Below are 19,192 nucleotides of genomic sequence, written 5' to 3' on the forward strand. Positions count from 1 at the left end.
GGCTGAACTGGGGTATCCTGTTTTATCCCATTGGCGCGTTTCAGTCTGAATGGAACTATGTAACTCAGGCCAGGTATGGGCGTATACCTCTGACTCAGTCCGAGCAGTTTTGCCCTCCGGCTGTTCACCCCAAAATTGCCCACTACATCTTCGATCCAACTTCCTAACATCTCCCAGTCATCACAGTATATGTCACACTCTGGATCAAGGTACACTAACAAGGAAACTCCGTTTTCTCTCGAAGAATGGAAATGTTTTTTTCAATTTATACCATATCTGTGTAGTGTCCTTACTCAGCAAGATGCTAAATGGCTTTGGTATTTTTAATATTCAGGTGCGAGTGCCAATTGAAAATTTTATTTAAGTTTCTTAGTCATGTCTAGGAAATATTAAGCTTCGTGGATAATTATGTGCCTTCTTTGTGGCAACATTCAACTTTTATGGATCTGTCTGATGCCTTGTTAATTTAGGAAGTTCCAAGAATCTGAAATGGGTTTAAAAGAATTTGCATTTACTGTTTAAAGTAATCCTTAATGAGGGAGAAATTTAATTACTCACTAAAGATCTGGCAAGAATTGAATTCACCCTCCACCCAGGTCTCTCAGTAAAAGAGATGTATATGGTTGCAACTGACGCGGATGAGTTTTCCAGCCCTTCCTGCCGGAGGGATCTTCTGCTCTGCCGGAAGCGCCCCCCCTCCCCCCCCAGTAGCGGCTTCCCTGGTGGCGGGACGGGCGATCTATGCAAAACGCTGTAGACATCGCCAGGAATCCCGCCAGCAGCCAAAAAACACACCGTGGGGGAGATCCTTCCCACGGTCTATTTGAATTACCGTCTGCTTCTATATAGATACTTTCATATTCAGTCCACTCTGTAACTCATTAAGTAGTCATCAATGCTTTGCCAAGTGAGGTCACAAGATAAACCATTCTTGACTGAGCACTTGTTCTGTCTTTTCCTGGTGAACAATGGTGAAGAAAAGTGATTCAAGAGCATTTGATCCCTGAGTTTTATAGCTAGGCCTAATTTCCATGAACTGTCACAAAGCATGTCAAAGTATTTTGGAAATCTTTTTTGAATGAAGAGGGATAATAAGGCTGTGATTCTGTTCCTTTTGCTACTTCCCGTACTGGCCTCCCTGAACAGGCACTGAAATGTGGCGACTAGGGGCTTTGCACAGTAACTTCATTGAAGCCTACTTGTGACAATATGTGATTATTATTATTATTTATTATTACTTTGAAGACACACTGATTATTGCAGTGACTATCTGTTGTTTTGTTTTTATGGAACAGGTAATTCACCTCTGGTAAGATTAAGGACGCTTGATTTATCTCATCTTCTCTCCTACTCTTTTCACCCTTGATGCTGTCCTGTCTGTCCCTGGATCTGACTCTCCATCTAACTTTCTCACCATAAAAGGTTATAGATGAAACCGGTAAGTTATTTGCACACCTGACACTGATGAAGTTGTGTGTTGTTGATGGTGGAGATGGTAGATGTGCCTTGGCTCCTGTCACATTAGTAATGATAAAATAGCACAGCATGTGAAAAAAGTGAGAAGTATGTCAAAAGGTTGTTTTGAGCCCAAGTTGCTCAAACCACATTTGACTAAAAATTGGATTGCAGCATTAATCAGTACTGAGATTGTGATTTGTGACTCGCCCACACACCAGTTCCGATGGAGGTGGGGATCACACAAATTTTAACTTGCCACCTCACTCACTTGATTGTAGCACAGGACTGAGCATCTGTCACACCACTGGCTGCTTCTGAGCTCAGGGAGTTGAATTGCATTCGCTGATAACGCATGTTAGAGCCAAAGCTGTTCTTAAAGGTAGTCTGTCCCTCTTAATGGAGACTGCACTGAATGATAGAAGCTGCTGCTGAATACAAGCAAATTACTGCGGATACTGGAATCTGAAATCAAAGAGAAAATGCTGGAAAATCTCAGCAGGTCTGGCAGCATCTGTAGGGAGAGAAAAGAGCTAACGTTTCGAGTCCGATGACTCTTTGTCAAAGCTCTGACAAAGGCTTTGACAAAGGGTCATCTGGTCTTGAAACATTAGCTCTTTTCTCTCCCTACAGATGCTGCCAGACCACCTGAGATTTTCCAGCATTTTCTCTTTGGTTTCTGCTGCTGAATACTATTGTTGCAATCTCAAACAAGGAAAATGGAACATCAAGGCAGAGAGAGTTATGGATGCGACGCCAGGTTAGCACTAGGTGCTGAGGACCCGGGTTCAAATCCCGGCCCTGGGTCACTGTCCGTGTGGAGTTTGCACATTCTTCCCGTGTCCGCGTGGGTTTCACCCCCACAACCCAAAAGATGTGCAGGTTAGGTGGATTGGCCACGCTAAATTGTCCCTGAATTGGAAAAAAAATAATTGGGTACTTACATTTTTTTTAAAATGGATGCGATGCCGGAGGCCCTAATGGAAGACGTTGACAGGAGGAGAGAAGCCATGGTTACATAGGGGTTTGAAGAGGGGGCCCTCAGAAGTGATACGGAGGAGGCACCCATGGAGGTCAATTCCCAGTCCCTGGCCCTGAGGACCTCGCAGCAGTGCCTCAGGAACTTTGTTGAAGTTGGTGTCTCCATCTTTTTCTGACATATGCTACTCAGCACAACTCCAGCCTCTCGTGCTACTTAATGCATCACACCCCCATCATTCAGCTATCAGAGCTTCTGACAATGAGGACTCGTGCGTAACATCCAGATACTCCACCTCCCCCTCACACACCTATGAATGCTGCCAACTTCACACCCATCTCTTACTGTCTCCCTATACTTTCAGCTATTCAGCTATAGCAGGCACATCACCCAAACGCAGTGCAATGCAATTATTTACATTCTTCCCTCACTCATGCAGGCCGAGGTGTCACAGGAGTGGCAGTGGCGTAGTGATATTATCACTGGACTGGTAATCCAGAGAGCTGGAGTCATGCTCTGGGGACCGTTGCTAACTTTTGGTTGGCTCTTAAATCGTAATTTGCTCTGTTTGTTTAACCTTTGCTCTAGAGTCGCCAGGTATCTTTATGATACCGCCACGAGGTTCAAGTTCAAGTAATGATCAATAACTCAACACACCAATTAGTAAGATTCAAATCAAAGCACATTTATTATACACAGTCAATCGCTACTCATGCATAAATTCTACTTTCTAGGCTATTCCTATAACTAACAGGCCTATACTTAGCTTTGGACTGGCCCACCAGGTCAGGTGAACAAATGGCCTTTCGTTCGGGTTCTGAAACTGCAGGATTCAAAAGCTGGTATGGACTGATAGCTAGGAGCGCCTATCTCGTAGCGTGCGTTGACTGGAGACTTACTTGGTTGATGCGGCAGCTTGGACAGTTCACTCGCACGGGTTGATTCGCGTTGCTGAGTGACCCTGTCAAGAAGAACGATTTGAACTTGGGGGCTTCCCGCCCTTCGGGGCGGACCCCGTACCTGGTTCACCGTGATTGGACTGCTTTCCGATCACTTGGATTGATTTCTCCAATGCTGGGGCGGTTCCCTGATCGCTGGGCGGTCCTAAGTGTCCGTTGGTTTTCCTTTGTCTTGGCTCCTGCTGGCACCGAGGAGTCTGGCTTGGTTTTGTTTACCTTAACTGTTGCCATTGTGCCTGGGAATCGCAAATTACTATGTAGATGGCTGCTACATTACTATGCAGATGGCTGCTGGTTTCGATGCTGTCTGGTTGTTTTGCAGGTTCCAATATTCATGATTTCTGTATTTGCTAGTCTTTGCCTGTGTTGGCCGAATTTCCCTTCAGCCTTTGCAGTTCTCCATTTTAAGTCGGGAAGTGGCCAACTCAGGTGGCTACACTTCCACCTTGTGATCCTAACGCAAAGTGTGAAGGATCGCATAACTGCGTTGTCTTCATTCCCTGACCCGGCGAGCACTCTTCTATGGCCTCTACACTGACCATAACTATGCAAGACAAATTTTAACTAACATTCTAAGTGGCGTTATATCAAAACAGGGACATGCATTACAAAATTTAAAAAATGGTACCTCTAACTGTCCTCACTAAACTACACTCACTAAAACATTCAGTCATACTAACTTCCTAAACAATACAAAATGAAAGTAGCATTTTCATTTTTCCTGGCTTGGCAGTCAAGCACAGGGTTGTACAATCTTTCATGAAACACATTTCTTTATTCACAAAAGGAACGCAAACGAATGACCTTTATTATAGATCGACGGGTTCGGGGGCCTGGTGAAAACCAAAAATAGGGATCTCATTCTGTATACCGGGGTGCTAGCGCGGTAGGCTCTCCTTCATTTCCTCGTGCAGATAGTCTGCACGATGCTGCAGAGTATCGCCAACACTAATAGGGATTCGACTACGTAGGAAAGGGAGTACCACATTATGAGCTTATCACGCCATGATGGTGTGGTGTTGCCGGTTACTGGGCTCTGGGTGCTATGGGGAAGTGAATCATTAACGGCTTTGGGGGGGGGGGGGGGGTTTGGGGTGGGGGGGTTCGCGTTCGCGCGCAACCAAATGTTCATTAGGGTGATGAGCAACACGGAGGATGTCCTCATGGTTCTTCTTCTTTCTCTTCTCTTCGCTGGAGCCCTGTGGGATCAAGCAAAGTGTCTGTTACTATCTTGGTTTACTATCTCATCTGTTAGTATGTCTGTCCTTCAGTGCCAATTCTCCCATTACAATTTGTCACCATGTGTGACCCCCTCATTTAAAAAAAAAAACGAATATTGAGGACAAGACACACTTAAAAATACTGAAACAGTGCGAGCCGTCTCGCAGGCTGTGCGATTTACCATCCAAATGTTTGAGGATGTAAATAGCATTGGGATGGCAACCTAAGGGTTGCCCGAAAACAAACCAAAAGCTTTTGAACCAAGAGTGCCGAAATGAGGTGCGTATGGGCCGCGACGGCTAAGAATTGGATGGAATCCCCGGGTAGGAAGTTGACCAATGCCGTGTGTTCTCTACCCGGGCGTAGCTGACCAGAGGGGGGTCCTCGGGCAGGGCGGGTCCCAATGCCGTTTCTCCACTGCCTGAGCAACCGACAAGAACGGGCAGAAATGTAGTCATCGTGGGGGGTTGCCGTATTGGTTCTACCTTTAAACCAAAAGGGCAGTTATGAACGGGGGGTTTGGCAAGCCCGCAGTGGTTTCTGCCGATGAGTGTGCTGGCAAGTTCTCATAGGTTTCTGCTGACAAATAAGGCGTGGGTCTGTGGAAAAATATCCGATCTTACAAACTACATTTAACAATACCACTACAAACAACATTACACAATATGCTGCAGGCTCCATCAGAAAGGACACCGTTTTCTCCCAAGCGGTTCCTTTTTAAAACATCATCTGGACACCTCAATTATCAGTTGCGAACAGGGTCGCAAAGGGGTTCTCGCTTGGGGAGTCAGACTCAAAGTTGTCATCTTCTCCCGGATGCCAAACTCTCGAGTGTATAAGGGCGGGTAGGCCTGCATGGTGCGATTTGGGATCCTTCTCGTCATTTCGGACGAGTCTGTATGAGTTGTCGCGGTGCCAAAAGGTGTCTAGTTCTGTGGGGACGGAGTCAGGGTCGTAATCGTAGGTCGGTGGTCGGTGTTGGGGTTTGTTTAGGAATGTGATCATGAAGGGATCACTCTAATCGTGTTCAGATTCGCTGGGTGTGGGGCCTGATATATGGGGATAGTAGGGTGGCGTGCTGTGGCTATTGTCAGTGTCACAGTCGCTGTCGCTACTGCTGCAGTTTGTGGGTGTTCCGGGGCGGAGTGTATAGTTCGGGGGTGGAGTCGGGGTTGAGCCCGTGGCTGGGCTTGGGGGAGGGTAGGGTTACGTTGGCTGTGGGCGGGACGTGGTCTGCTGCGTCGAGCATGACTTGGTGTGTGTGGTTCGACTGGTCCATATGCCTTAAGCTGGTTAATGTGGAACCACACCGGCTTTCTGTTGGGGTACTTTATTTTGTAGACGGAAAGGCTTACTTTGTCCGCAATGGAGTATGGACCCGAATATTTAGGTGACAGGAATGTGCTGGGGTTGTATACACAGAGCATGACTTGCTGTCCTACACTGAACTCAGTCGCATGCACTGTCTTATTGAAACAGGCCTTGCTCTGTTTCTTTTGTGTGCCTAATCATACCGCGGCTGCTAGCTGAGCCATTTTAACATTCTCTACCAGTCGTTCTACTGCTTTCTCGAGTGTGAGGGCCGTCACTTCGAGGCTGGTCAAATCTAATCCCAATAAAAATTCTGTGCCTTTCATGGGGCGTCTGGTCATGAGGGTGTGTGGGGTGTAACCTGTAGATGTGGAAACCGTATTTCGCAAAAACATCAGCGCAAAAGGGAGGACTGAATCCCAAGTGGTGTTGTTTTGCTGGACCATTTTTCGCAGTGTAGCTTTTAGGGTCCGATTCATGCACTCCACGATACCACTCGACTGGGGGTGGTATGCGATGTGGAATTTTTAGGTAATGCAAAATATCGTGAGGATGTTCTTCATGACACGTCCCGTAAAATGGGAACCTTGGTCGGATTCGATGCTGCGGGGGAGTCCCCGTCTTGTAAAGATGTGGTGCGTTAAGATCTTGGCAGTGGTCTTTGCCGTGTTCGTTCTGGATGGGAATGCCTCTCCCCATTTTGTAAACGTGTCTATCACAACGAGTACATACTTATAACCATTCCTGCAAGGGGGCAATGGTCCTATAAAATCAATCTGGACGTTAGTCCAGGGGCCATTAACGGGGCGGGTGTGACTAAGTTGAGCTTTCTTGGCGTATCTGTCCGGATTGTTCTGGGCACAGATAAGGCAATTCTCAACGTAGTGCGTTACGTCTTCTTTTAAACTAGGCCACCAACAGAGCTGCCTGAGATGGGCTGTAGTGTGATCAATTCCCTGATGTCCATGACCGTCATGGAACAAACAAATGAGCTGATTCCTGTCCTGTTCAGGAACCACATAAAGGGTGTCTTTTAACACCACATCGTCATGTGTGGTCAGAGCATTTTAAAATCTATCATAGGGTGCTGGGAATCTTCCTTTTAAAATCTCCCTGAGATTGCTGTCCTGCTTCTGAGCCTGCACTAAATCCTCGATATTAGTCTGCGAGACTTGAACTGCATTTACTGTGTCCAAAAATATCCATGCCTGGAACCTGCTTTGGTCAGTGCGTCGGCTTTCACATTTCCAGTGGGGGAGGAACGATGGTGACTTCGAATTTTAACGATTCCGAATGTCCTGTTCTGTGCTTTTTCTAAAATGTGGCGGAGCAATGGGGCTGAAGGGAGGGGTTTTCCGTCTGCGGAAACAAATCCTCTTGCTTTCTACAGGGGTAGGAATTCTGTAAGGCTATTGCAGACATAGAGGCTGTCCGAGTATATGTCTGCTGGGCTGGGGAAGGAATCTGGGTGATCCACAATGTACGCAACGGCTGCTAGTTCTGCCGTCAGTGCGCCTAAGTGGCCTGGTAGCTTTAGTGATATTTCTTCTAGGGCGCGACCCTGCATGTCCTCGACATAAATGCCGCATCCTGTATTGCGCTTCCCTTCTAATACTGTGGAAGAACCATCCACATAAATCCTTAAAGGTGCGCACGTGTCTGTGTGCCGGGGGCTCTGGGGTGAACTACCTATCTTTCTGGAGGGTGTTTTCGCAATAAAGGGGCCTGTGTTGTGGTACGGTGAGATGATTTCACATTCATGGGGGGTGCCTGGGTACTGAAGGTTATCGGCTAAGAAAGTGTGGGTCTTGGTCTGTTTAACAGTGATGTCCCGTCCCTGCAAAAGAAGGGTCCAGCTAGCTGCTCTAATCTGACTAACTGTACCGTCCTTGAGTCGTCCGTCCAGTAAAAGTTGGGTGGGGGTGTGTTCTGTGAGGATTGTGATGGGGTTTAGTCCGGTTATGTAGGAAAAATACTGAACTGCCCAGAAAGCTGCGAGCAGGTGCCTTTCACATCCCAGAAACGAATAATAAAAAATAGAAAGAAGCAGAGCAAGGCTGATGGGGAAAAAAATGCGTCTCCCGAGTCATATGGAACAGAAGTTCTCTGCATCATGGGGGCTCACTGTGTCATAGGCTGGCTTCAATAGAGCCTATGGCACCTGGCATTCATAATCATAGAATCCCTACAGTGCAGAAGAAGACCATTCAGCCCATCAAGTATGCATTGATCTTCCGAAAGATCACTGTAACCAGGCCCATTCCTTGCCCCATCCCCGCAACCTTTTGGAAACTAAGGGGCAATTCAGCATGGCCAATCCACCTAACCTGAACACCTTTGACTGAGAGGAAACTGGAGCACCCGGAGGAAACTCACTCAAGGCACGAGGAGAATGTGAAAACTCTACACAGGCAGTCACTCAATGTTGGAATTGAATCCAGGTCCCTGGCACTGTGAGGCAGCAGTGCTAACCACTGTGCCAACGTGCCGTGTGTCCCTACCTTTTGTCACTTCTTGACACTGAATCCATCTACATCCTGGTACCAGGCATGAACAGGTTGCAGGTGGTGTCACCACCTATCTTCCCTCGTACCAAATTACCCTTCTGATATTCTGTTTCAGACAACAGAAAATGACTGCCTAGCCACATCAGCTCCAACAGCAGATGAGAGCAGCAGAACAACACTGATGGGGAAGCCCCGCCACTTGATCTGACACTCTCAGCTGCAATCTTAGATATTGGCACAGCACTTAACTTGAAAGCTCGTATGTAGCTGGGAATGGTATCAGCATGCGAGGATGGGTGGGCTGCAGCCAGGCCAGTGGTTAAGGATAGTTTGTATTTCACGATGGGGGAGGGCAAGTTCACAGATGAGTTCAGCTCCAAGGGACTCCGATGATAATCTTGATAGGGCAGTATACAGGAGAAAGCTGATACTGGGTGCATTGGCTAACCTTCCAGACAGCGTTTGTTACTGTCGGGAAGCATTGAGAAGTCTGACTCCTCTCCCTCCCTGGGAGGATGCAGCAGCACTCCCTTTGAAATCCAAGAACTCCCTACCTTTACCTCCAAAAACACTCCAGAATATTTTACTTTGCAATAGCAAAGGTTCTTCAAAATCACCATGGTTGCAAGTGGGGTGCCTGATCAGACTGCAAGGCCACATTTCAGCTTTATGCCTAATCTTTTGTGAGTGGTGTACAAATTTATTGAGTGGACCTCTATTTGGAAAATAGCTGTTACATGAGCCGGTAGGGCTGTGCAATGTCAACAGTTCAATTGGTTCTGGCAATTACAGGGGAAGTTCACTCGAGCACTGACCTCAGCCAAGTGGCTGGTGACAATGCTCCCTCTAATTTTCTTTGGAGTGGCAGGCAATTTATTTAAATATGTGGCCCCTGTAAACTACTTGCACAGCCACACACACAATGTAATTCAAAAGGGCCAATGTACGGGGACTGAAACTCTTTTCTTTCTCTCCCAACTGGAATTCTCTCCCTACTGGAATTGTCCGATGGATGCAAAGAAGAAATTAGTTTTAAATTGTCAATCTCTCTTGGAAAGACTGTAAGAAAATGGAAACGTTCTTACTTGTACTGTGTTGTATCGTACTGTTTTGTACCTTGCGCAGCATATGGTGGGAGTTGGGTTTCTGTCAGTTAGCTATTTGGGTTCCTGCAACTTATTTTGCCTCAGGGATGGTTCAAGTCCCATTGTTAATTTGAGCGTGTGCAGTAGTCAGAGTGCTGCATTGCCTTCGGATGAGACATGGTTTCATCCAGCTATTCTGATGGATATAATATAAAAGATCCCAGGGTGCTGGTCAAAGAAGAACAGGGAGCTGTCCTGGTGCCCAGTCCGAGCTGGCCGGGCCCTACAGGACATAGCTGCTGGACTGGGACTGCAGCAAGTGGTAAGGGAACCAACAAGAGGGAAAAACATACATGCCCTCACCTTCACCAATCTGCCTGCCTGCAGATGCATCTGTCCATAACGGTATCGGTAGAAGTGACCACCGCACAGACCTTGTGGAGACAAAGTCCCGTCTTCATATTGAGGATACCCTCCATCATGTTGTGTGGCACTACCTCCGAGATAAATGGGATAGACTTTGAACAGATTTAGCAACTCAAGACTGGGCATCCATGAGGCGCTGTGGGCCATCAGCAGCAGCAGCATTGTATTCAAACACAATCTGCAACCTCATGGTCCAGCATATCCCCCACTCTACCATTACTACCAAATCAGAGGATTAACCCTGGTTCAATGAGCAGTGCAGGAGAGCATGCCAGGAATAGCAGCAGGCATACCGAAAAATGAGGTGTCAACCTGGTGACGCTACAATACAGGATTACTTGTGTGCCAAACAGCGTAAGCAGCAAGTAATAGACAGAGCTAAGCGATTCCACAACAAACGCATCAGATCTAAGCTCAGTAGTCCTGCCACATCCATTCGTGAATGGTGGTGGACAATTAAATAACTCACTGGAGGAGGAGACTCCACAAATATCCCCATCCTCAATGATGGAGGAGCCCAGCACATATGTGCAAAAGACAAGGCTGAGGCATTGGCAACAATCTTCAGCCAGAAGTGCCGAATGGATGATCCATCTCGGTCTCCTCCGGAGGTCCCCAGCACCAAAGATGTCAGTCTTCAGCCAATACGATTCATTCCGCGTGATATCAAAAAATGGCTGAAGGCACTGGATATTGCAAAAGCTATGGGCCCTGACAATATCCCGGCAATAGTACTGAAGACTTCATAGATTATCATAGATTATCATAGAATTTACAGTGCAGAAGGAGACCATTCGGTCCATCGAGTCTGCACCGGCTCTTGGAAAGAGCACCCTACCCAAGGTCAACACCTCCACCCTATCCCCATAACCCAGTAACCCGACCCAACACTAAGGGCAATTTTGGACACTAAGGGCAATTTAGCTTGGCCAATCCACCTAACCTGCACAACTTTGGACTGTGGGAGGAAACCGGAGCACCCGGAGGAAACCCACGCACACACTGGGAGGATGTGCTGACTCCACACAGACAGTGACCCAAGCCGGAATCGAACATGGGACCCTGGGGCTGTGAAGCAATTGTGCTATCCACAATGCTACCATGCTGCCCTTGTGCTCCAGAACTTGCTGCACCCCTAGCCAAGCTGTTCCAATACAACTATAACACTGGCATCTACCCAGCAATGTGAAAATTGCTCAGGTGTGTCTTGTACACAGGAAATAGGACAAATCCAACCAAACCAATTATTGTTCTATCAATCTACTCTCCACCTGCCGAGTGTGGTGAACTCAGTCCAACACATCACACAAGCCTGCCACCCATCCATTGATCCTGTCTACTCCTCCCGCTGCCTCAGGAAGGCAGACAGCATTGTCAGAGACCCCTCACATCCAGGCTTTGCCCTCTTCCAGAACCTTCCATTAGGCAGAAGGTACAGAAGTCTGAAGACCCGCACATCCAGACATAGGAACAGCTTCTTCCCCACAGCTACTGGACTCCTCAACGACCCTCCCTCGGACTGATTTGTTCCCTGCAAGACACTATTCACGACGCCCTGTGCTGCTCTTGTATTTGCTTTGTTTTGCCCTTGCTCCGCTCTGTAACAAATCACTATTTGTTGATGTACTTTGTCGATTGTTCTTTTTGTCTACTGTGTACATACTGTGTATGTTCCCTTGGGGGCCGAAAAATACTTTTCACTGTACTTCGGTACATGTGGCAATAAATCAATCAATCAATCACCAGCAAAGTGATGGAAGGAGTCATCAACAGTTCTATCAAGGGGAACTTACTTAGCAATAACTTGCTCATGGACGCTCAATATGGGTTCCTCCAGGGTCACACAGCACCTGACCTCATTTCAGCTTTGGTTCAAACATGGACAAAAGAGCTGAATGCCAGAGGTGAGGTGAGAGTGGACATCAAGGCAGTATTTGACCGAGTATGGTATCAAGGAGCCCTAGCTAAACTGGAGTCAATGGGAATCAGGGGGAAAACTCCCCGCTGGTTGGGGTCATACCTAGCGCAAAGGAAGATGGTCTTGGTGATTGGAGGTCAATCATCACAGCTCCAGGACATCACTGCAGGAGCTCCTCAGGATAGTGTCCTAGGCCCAACCATCTTCAGCTGCTTCATCAATGAACTCCCTTCCATCATAAGGTCAGAAGTGAGGATGTTTGCGGATGACTGCACAATGTTCAGCACCATTCGCGACTCCTCAGATAATGACGCAGTCCATGTCCAAAAGCAGCAAAACCTGGACAATATCCAGGCTTGGGCTGACAAGTGGCAAGTTACATTTGCGCCAGACAAGTGCCAGGCAATGACCATCTCCTACAAGTGAGGATCTAACCACTACCCCATGACATTCGATGGCATTACCATCACTGAATCCCCCACAGTCAACATCCTGGGGGTTACCATTGATCAGAAACTGAACTGGACTAGCCATATTAGTATTGTGGCTACCAGGGCAGGTTAAAGGCTAGGAATCCTACGGCTAGTAATCCGCCTCCAGACCCCCCCCCCCCCCCCCCCCCCCCCCCCCCCCCCCCCAAAGCCTGTCCACCATCTACAAGGCACAAGTCAGGAGTGTAATGGAATACTCTCCACTTGCCTGGATGAGTGCAGCTCCAACAACACTCAAAAAGCTTGACACCATCCAGGACAAAGCAGCCTGCTTAATTGCTCCCCCTTCCACATACATTCAAACCCTTGGGCGGCACGGTACACTTTTGCTTCACAGCGCCAGGGTCCCAGGTTTGTTTCCTGGCTTGGGTCACTGTCTGTGCGGAGTCTGCACGTTCTCTCTGTGTCTGTGTGGGTTTCCTCCGGCTGTTCCGGTTTCCTCCCACAAGTCGCGAAAGATGTGCTGTTAGGTAATTTGGACATTCTGAATTCTCCCTCTGTGTACCTGAACAGGGGCCGGAATGTGGCCCTAGGGGCTTTTCACAGTAACTTCATTGCTGTGTTAATGTCAGCCTACTTGTGACAATATAGATTATTAATTTTAAAAAAATTAGAACCCTCCACCACCAACAAACAGTGTTAGCCATGTGTACCATCTACAAGATGCACTGCAGTAACTCAAGGAGATTCCTCAGAGAGCACCTTCCAAACCCATGACCAGTATCATCTAGAAGGACAAGAGCAGCAGGTAGCTGGGAACCCCACCACCTGGAGGTTCCCCTCCAAGTCACTCGCCACCCTGACTTGGAAATATATCGCCGTTCTTTCACTTTCGCTGGGGCAACATAAGTTCATAAGATATAGGAGCAGAATTAGGCCATTTGGCCCATCGAGTCTGCTCTGCCATTCTATCATGGCTGATACATTCCTCATCTGTTACCTAGACTGTCACAGACCAAGAGCTGGATTGCAAAATCAGCATTTGTTAAACTCCTTGAATTTAGATGTCTATATAACTGAAAAAGCCCTCGCTGGAAAGTAATCATTCCTATTTCCTCTGTGTCCTTGTAGCTGCAGACCAGATGGCTCCTCCTGACTATCTTCGCTGCCTCCATTGGTGGCACCTTCCAATATGGCTTCAACCTGTCAATCATCAATGCACCAACAACTGTGAGTCTAAACTAGACCAATGGTCAACTTGTAAAAGTCAGCTGTTTCCATACTTTTCAAGTAAAATTGAAACTAAATCTATTCTTTTTTATCCTCACAATGACAGTTCATCCAAAACTTTATCAATGAGACCTGGACTGAGCGTTATGGCACGCAGCTGGAGAGCTGGGTTATCACACTTATATGGAGCTTTATTGTGGTTGCTTTCTCTGTGGGAGGATTTGTCGGAGCGCTTATTGCTGGACCCATGGCCATACGATTTGGGAGGTATGAGCTGCAGGGGTAATATTTGGGTGAAACCCCAACAGAAACTATTTTCACTGCCAAGAAAAATCTACCTTTGTGCTGTGCGTGGATTGTTAAACTTTCATTTCTTAGGTGGAAATGCAGCACAGGGTGAAAGTGATACCAGTAATTTAATCTCTCCTGGCTTCCATCCTTTCACAGACCTTCTCTCTTGTTTTTCCTGCCCCCTTCCACTGGCTTAAAATCTCTTACATTTCTTTTTCTTCAGTTCTGATGATCGGCCATCGACCTGAAACAATGGACTGGATTTTCATGGAGTTGGGAAGACTCCTGATTCCAGGATTCCTTACTCCATTCCTGGTGTTTCCAGTTTTCATCAAGTTATGCACCCACTTAATCGCAAGGCCCCTCGTGCCCTTTGTGTCAAGTTATTGCATCGCCAAGCCCATTCACCCTCTGTACACTCAGTATACAACCAATGAGCCCGACAGTGACACTAGAATATGTTTAAAAGCTTTAAAAAGTGTAATTCATTAATTACTTTCTACTTTCTTAAAAAAACACCTTTAGCTACAGCCCAATAAAAGTATCAATCGTCCAGAACCTTTGAAGTATCAATAGCAGAAACTGCAAGAACAGAGCTTGAAAGCACTTTGTGCAATTGATAGAATAGATCAGAGAGTCACAGCTGTAAATCAAGCAATGTTTCCCCGATGCCCCAGCTGTTTCAACACTCAAATGGATGTCTGGACTCTCGGCCAAGCCTCATTATGTATTCTTGGCTGTTTTGTTCTTATATTAAATTTCTTTGAATTGATCTTGTAATGGAGAAGAAAGTTAGGTCTAAAATACCAGTAGATGAAAAAGGCTTAAGAATTGGGGAACAGCAGAGTTTTCACTCTATGCCCATTTAACTGCTGAGACGTTATTATTCTAAACGTGGGCTGTGTCTGGGGACAGTGGTTTGAGTATAACACTAGTGTTAGTGGTAGTTGTAATTAACTGGAAAATATTACAGATGAACAGCTAAATGGAACGAGGAAAAAAATTCTCCCAAATTGGGGCTATGTCCCCCACCAGGGCAGCTGCGGACTAAGTCTGCAGCCGGCATGCAAGCATCTCGACTGGCCATAGCATTTTAGTTCCACGGCGTCAGGAACTCGGCCGGTCGGGAGTGGAGGATCGCTGGGTGGGCCTCTGGCAATGGCCCCCCCAGCCGCGCGGAGTACTACGCGCACACGCCGATTTTCGGGGCCCGGAGAATCGCCGGACTGACGCCAGACCCAATTTCAGCGCCAAATTGGATTCTCCGCTCCCGCGCCAAACACGATTTTGCACAATGTTGCGGAGAATCCAGCCCAAGGAGAGGGGAATAAACATAAATACACACAGAATAAAAGTGATAGATATCAGTGAATAATACAAGTAGAAAACAGAATATGCTTTTTTATTTGTTACTGGGAACATAGAGCTTAGTAGGCAAAGTACTTCGGAGCTGGAGTAGGACATTCGGCACTTTGAGACTGCCTCATTCAGTAAGATCAGGGCTAATCCGATTATCATCGCAACTCCACTTTGCTGTCTGCCCCCCAATTACTCTTGACTCCCTTGTCTATCAAAATTCTATCTAACTCAACCTTGAATAAATTCAAAACCCCAGCTACCATAGATTTCTGGGAAAAGATTTTCAGATACTAACTAATCACTCCTGAGAGAACAAAACATTCCTCATCTCCGTCTTAAAAGGGAGACGCCTTATTTTTAAATTGTGTCCTCTATATCTGGTCTCTCCCACAAGACAAAATATCTGCCTGGTATCCAGCCAATATCTACCCTACCTCAGGATCTTATATGTTTCATAAAATCATGTCTCATAAATGCCAACATTCCATTTGCCGCCTTGATCACTTTCTGTACCTGATTTATGATTCATGTACCAGGACACCCAGATCCCCCTGCACCATCAAGTTATGCAATCTCTCTAATTTTTCGAATTAAGGCGCAATTTAGTGTGGCCAATCCACCTACACTGCACATCTTTGGGTTGTGGGGTTAAGACCCATGTAGATACGAGGAAAATGTGCAAACTCCACATGGACGGTGACCTGGGGCCGGGATCGAACCTGGGTCCTCAGCGCCGTGAAGAAGCACTGCTGACCACTGTGCCACCGTGCAGCCCTAATCCCTCACTGTTAAAATAATTTACTACTTTTCTGGTTTTCCTGTCAAAGTAGATAACCTCACATTCTCCCACATTATATTCTCATCACCCAAATTTTACCATTCACTTAACGTCACTCTATTCCTTTGTTGACTCTTTCCTCCTTTTGAGAGCTTGGTATCATTGCCAAACGTAGCTACCATACATTTGGTCCCTTTATCCAAGCCATTGATGTAGATTGTAAACTGTTAAGGTCCCAGCACTGATCCCTGTGGCACTCCACTAGTTACAGTTTGCCGACCCAAAAAAGGCCCATTTACCCATACTCTCTGTTTTCTGTTAGCTAACTAATCCTTTATCCCAGTGTTTTTCAAACTTTTTTTTCCTGGGTACCTGATGAAGACTGCGCTTGTGTTAATGTATTCTCCGATACACTTAACTAGGCAGAAATTTGCACTAAACTTGTCGGATGCAAAATTAAATTTTATTGGTATCTATTGATTATAAAGAGAGCAATCTTCTTGTGGTTACAAAATCAAATGTTCTCAATACAGGCCCCTGCAGAAGGCTTTACTTGTAATGATTATACATAGTTACTTACAGAACGACTTGAATTCAAAATACAGTACAGTTTATTTGCTCAAAGCAAACAGTGCGCAGGTTAGAAGTGGAAATGGAGACTTCCGGGTGCGGCGATGACCAGCTGAGTCGCACGTTTCGGCAGCTCCCTGTGAAACGGACTTTTGGGCTCTTGATAGGAGCCCCAATGGCAATTTTGACGGCTAAAAACACTGTGCGGTAAACCAGAAGGGAATCCCCCCTGGATACGGATGGAAAAAGGAGGAGAGAGTGGCCAGATTGCAGTGGATCCTTTAGAACAGCGGCAAGGAAGGCAAGCAAAAACCAAGATGGCGTCGGAAGGTGGCAGTTTAACATGGGGCCCTGAACAACAAGAGTTCTTGAAATGCTGTGTGGAAGAGATCAAAAAGGAAATGAAGAAAGAGCTGTTGGCCCCGATACTACAGGCGATCGAAGGGCTAAAGGAGGAACAAAAGACCCAGGAGCGGGAGCTTCGGGTCGTGAAGGCAAAGGCAGCCGAGAATGAGGACGATATACAGGGCCTGGTGGTGAAGACGGAGACGCAGGAGGCACATCAGAAACGATGTGTGGAAAGGTTGGAGGCACTGGAAAACAACGCAAGGAGGAACAACCTGAGGATTCTTGGTCTTCCTGAAGGTGTGGAGGGAGCGGACGTCGGGGCATATGTGAGCACGATGCTGCACTCGTTAATGGGAGCGGAGGCCCTGGCGGGTCCGTTGGAGGTGGAGGGAGCATACCGAGTGATGGCGCGAGGACCGAGAGCAGGAGAAATTCCCAGAGCCATAGTGGTGAGATTCCTCCGTTTTAAGGATAGAGAAATGGTCCTTAGATGGGCGAAGAAAACTCGGAGCAGTAAATGGGAGAACGTGGTGATCCGCGTTTATGAAGACTGGAGTGCGGAGGTGGCGAGAAGGAGGGCGAGCTTTAATCGGGCCAAGGCGGTGCTTCATAAAAAGAAGATAAAATTTGGAATGCTGCAACCGGCAAGACTGTGGGTCACATATCGAGGGAGGCACCACTACTTTGAGACGGCGGATGAAGCGTGGACTTTTATTGTGGAAGAAAAACTGGAATGAGCGGGTTATTAAAAAGAACGTTCGAACAAAGTGGTGGGGCGAATGTGGGGGGCAAAGAGGGGTTTTATGTACTAATCCTGCGATGTGGTAACTTTTCTCTCTCCCACAGGTGGTGATGGGGGGAGGTGGAGGAGATGGGGCGTTGGCCATTGGGGGCGGGGCCAAGGGAGAAGCGCGGGCTTGGTTCCCGCGCTATGATAATCATGGCGGGAATAGAGAAGCAGGAAGGAGGGGGCGTCGCACGGTGCGAGCCGAGGTCACGGGGGGAAGCCGAGGTCAGCCAGAGTTTGCTGACTTCTGGGAGCAACATGGGGGGAGTAATTACGCTAGCGGGGGATCTAGCGGGGGGGGGGTGGGGGGGGGGGAATTTCTGGGTTGCTGCTGCTGGGGAGAGGGGGGAGCTGGTATGGGAGAGGATGGGCAGGGGGGCACCGCCTGGGGGAGATACAGCTGCGTGGGAACCGGGTGAGGAGCTGGAAAAAGGTGATGGCTAATCGACAAGGGGGGGGGGGGGGGGGGGGGTAGGAAGCCCCCCAACTCGGCTGATCACGTGGAACGTGAGAGGGTTGAACGGGCCGATAAAGAGGGCACGGGTACTCGCACACCTTAAGAAACTTAAGGCAGATGTGGTTATGTTACAGGAAACGCACCTGAAACTGATAGACCAGGTTAGGCTACGCAAAGGATGGGTGGGGCAGGTGTTCCATTCGGGGCTAGATGCAAAAAACAGGGGGGTGGCTATATTAGTGGGGAAGCGGGTAATGTTCGAGGCAAAGACTATAGTGGCGGATAACGGGGGCAGATACGTGATGGTGAGTGGCAAACTACAGGGGGAGACGGTGGTTTTGGTAAACGTATATGCCCCGAACTGGGATGATGCCAATTTTATGAGGCGGATGCTAGGACGCATTCCGGACCTAGAGATGGGAAAGCTGATAATGGGGGGAGATTTTAATACGGTGTTGGAACCAGGGCTGGATAGGTCGAAGTCCAGGACTGGAAGGAGGTCGGCAGCAGCCAAGGTACTTAAAGATTTTATGGAGCAGATGGGAGGTGTAGACCCGTGGAGATTTAGCAGACCTAGGAATAAGGAGTTCTCGTTTTTCTCCTATGTCCATAAAGTCTACTCGCGAATAGACTTTTTTGTGCTGGGTAGGGCATTGATCCCGAAGGTGAGGGGAACGGAGTATACGGCTATAGCCATTTCGGATCACGCTCCACACTGGGTGGACTTGGAGATAGGGAAGGAAACAGGAGGGCGCCCACCCTGGAGAATGGACATGGGACTAATGGCAGATGAGGGTGTGTGTCTAAGGGTGAGGGGGTGCATTGAAAAGTACTTGGAACTCAATGATAATGGGGAGGTCCAGGTGGGAGTGGTCTGGGAGGCGTTGAAGGCGGTGGTTAGAGGGGAGCTGATATCAATAAGGGCACATAAAGGGAAGCAGGAGAGTAAGGAACGGGAGCGGTTGCTGCAAGAACTTTTGAGGGTGGACAGACAATATGCGGAAGCACCGGAGGAGGGACTGTACAGGGAAAGGCAAAGGCTACATGTAGAATTTGACTTGCTGACTACAGGCACTGCAG

General features: G+C 47.6%; 1 protein-coding gene across 3 annotated transcripts in view; it reads left to right on the forward strand.

The window, feature by feature from the left end:
• The window catches only part of LOC140409278 (solute carrier family 2, facilitated glucose transporter member 11-like), a 187,103-nt gene that overhangs the window by 43,392 nt on the left and 124,519 nt on the right, over positions 1-19,192 (forward strand). For 2 of the 3 annotated variants that reach the window (XM_072497667.1, XM_072497651.1), the window contains exons 2-3: positions 13,424-13,522; positions 13,629-13,789. In XM_072497667.1, the coding sequence (XP_072353768.1) occupies positions 13,424-13,522; positions 13,629-13,789 (260 nt within the window). Of the gene's footprint in view, positions 1-1,295; positions 1,439-13,423; positions 13,523-13,628; positions 13,790-19,192 lie in introns of all 3 variants that reach the window. The other variant, XM_072497658.1, reaches the window with a different exon arrangement.

The sequence above is a fragment of the Scyliorhinus torazame genome, chromosome 1 (assembly GCF_047496885.1).
Source record: "Scyliorhinus torazame isolate Kashiwa2021f chromosome 1, sScyTor2.1, whole genome shotgun sequence".
NCBI classification, from domain to species: Eukaryota; Metazoa; Chordata; class Chondrichthyes; order Carcharhiniformes; family Scyliorhinidae; genus Scyliorhinus; species Scyliorhinus torazame.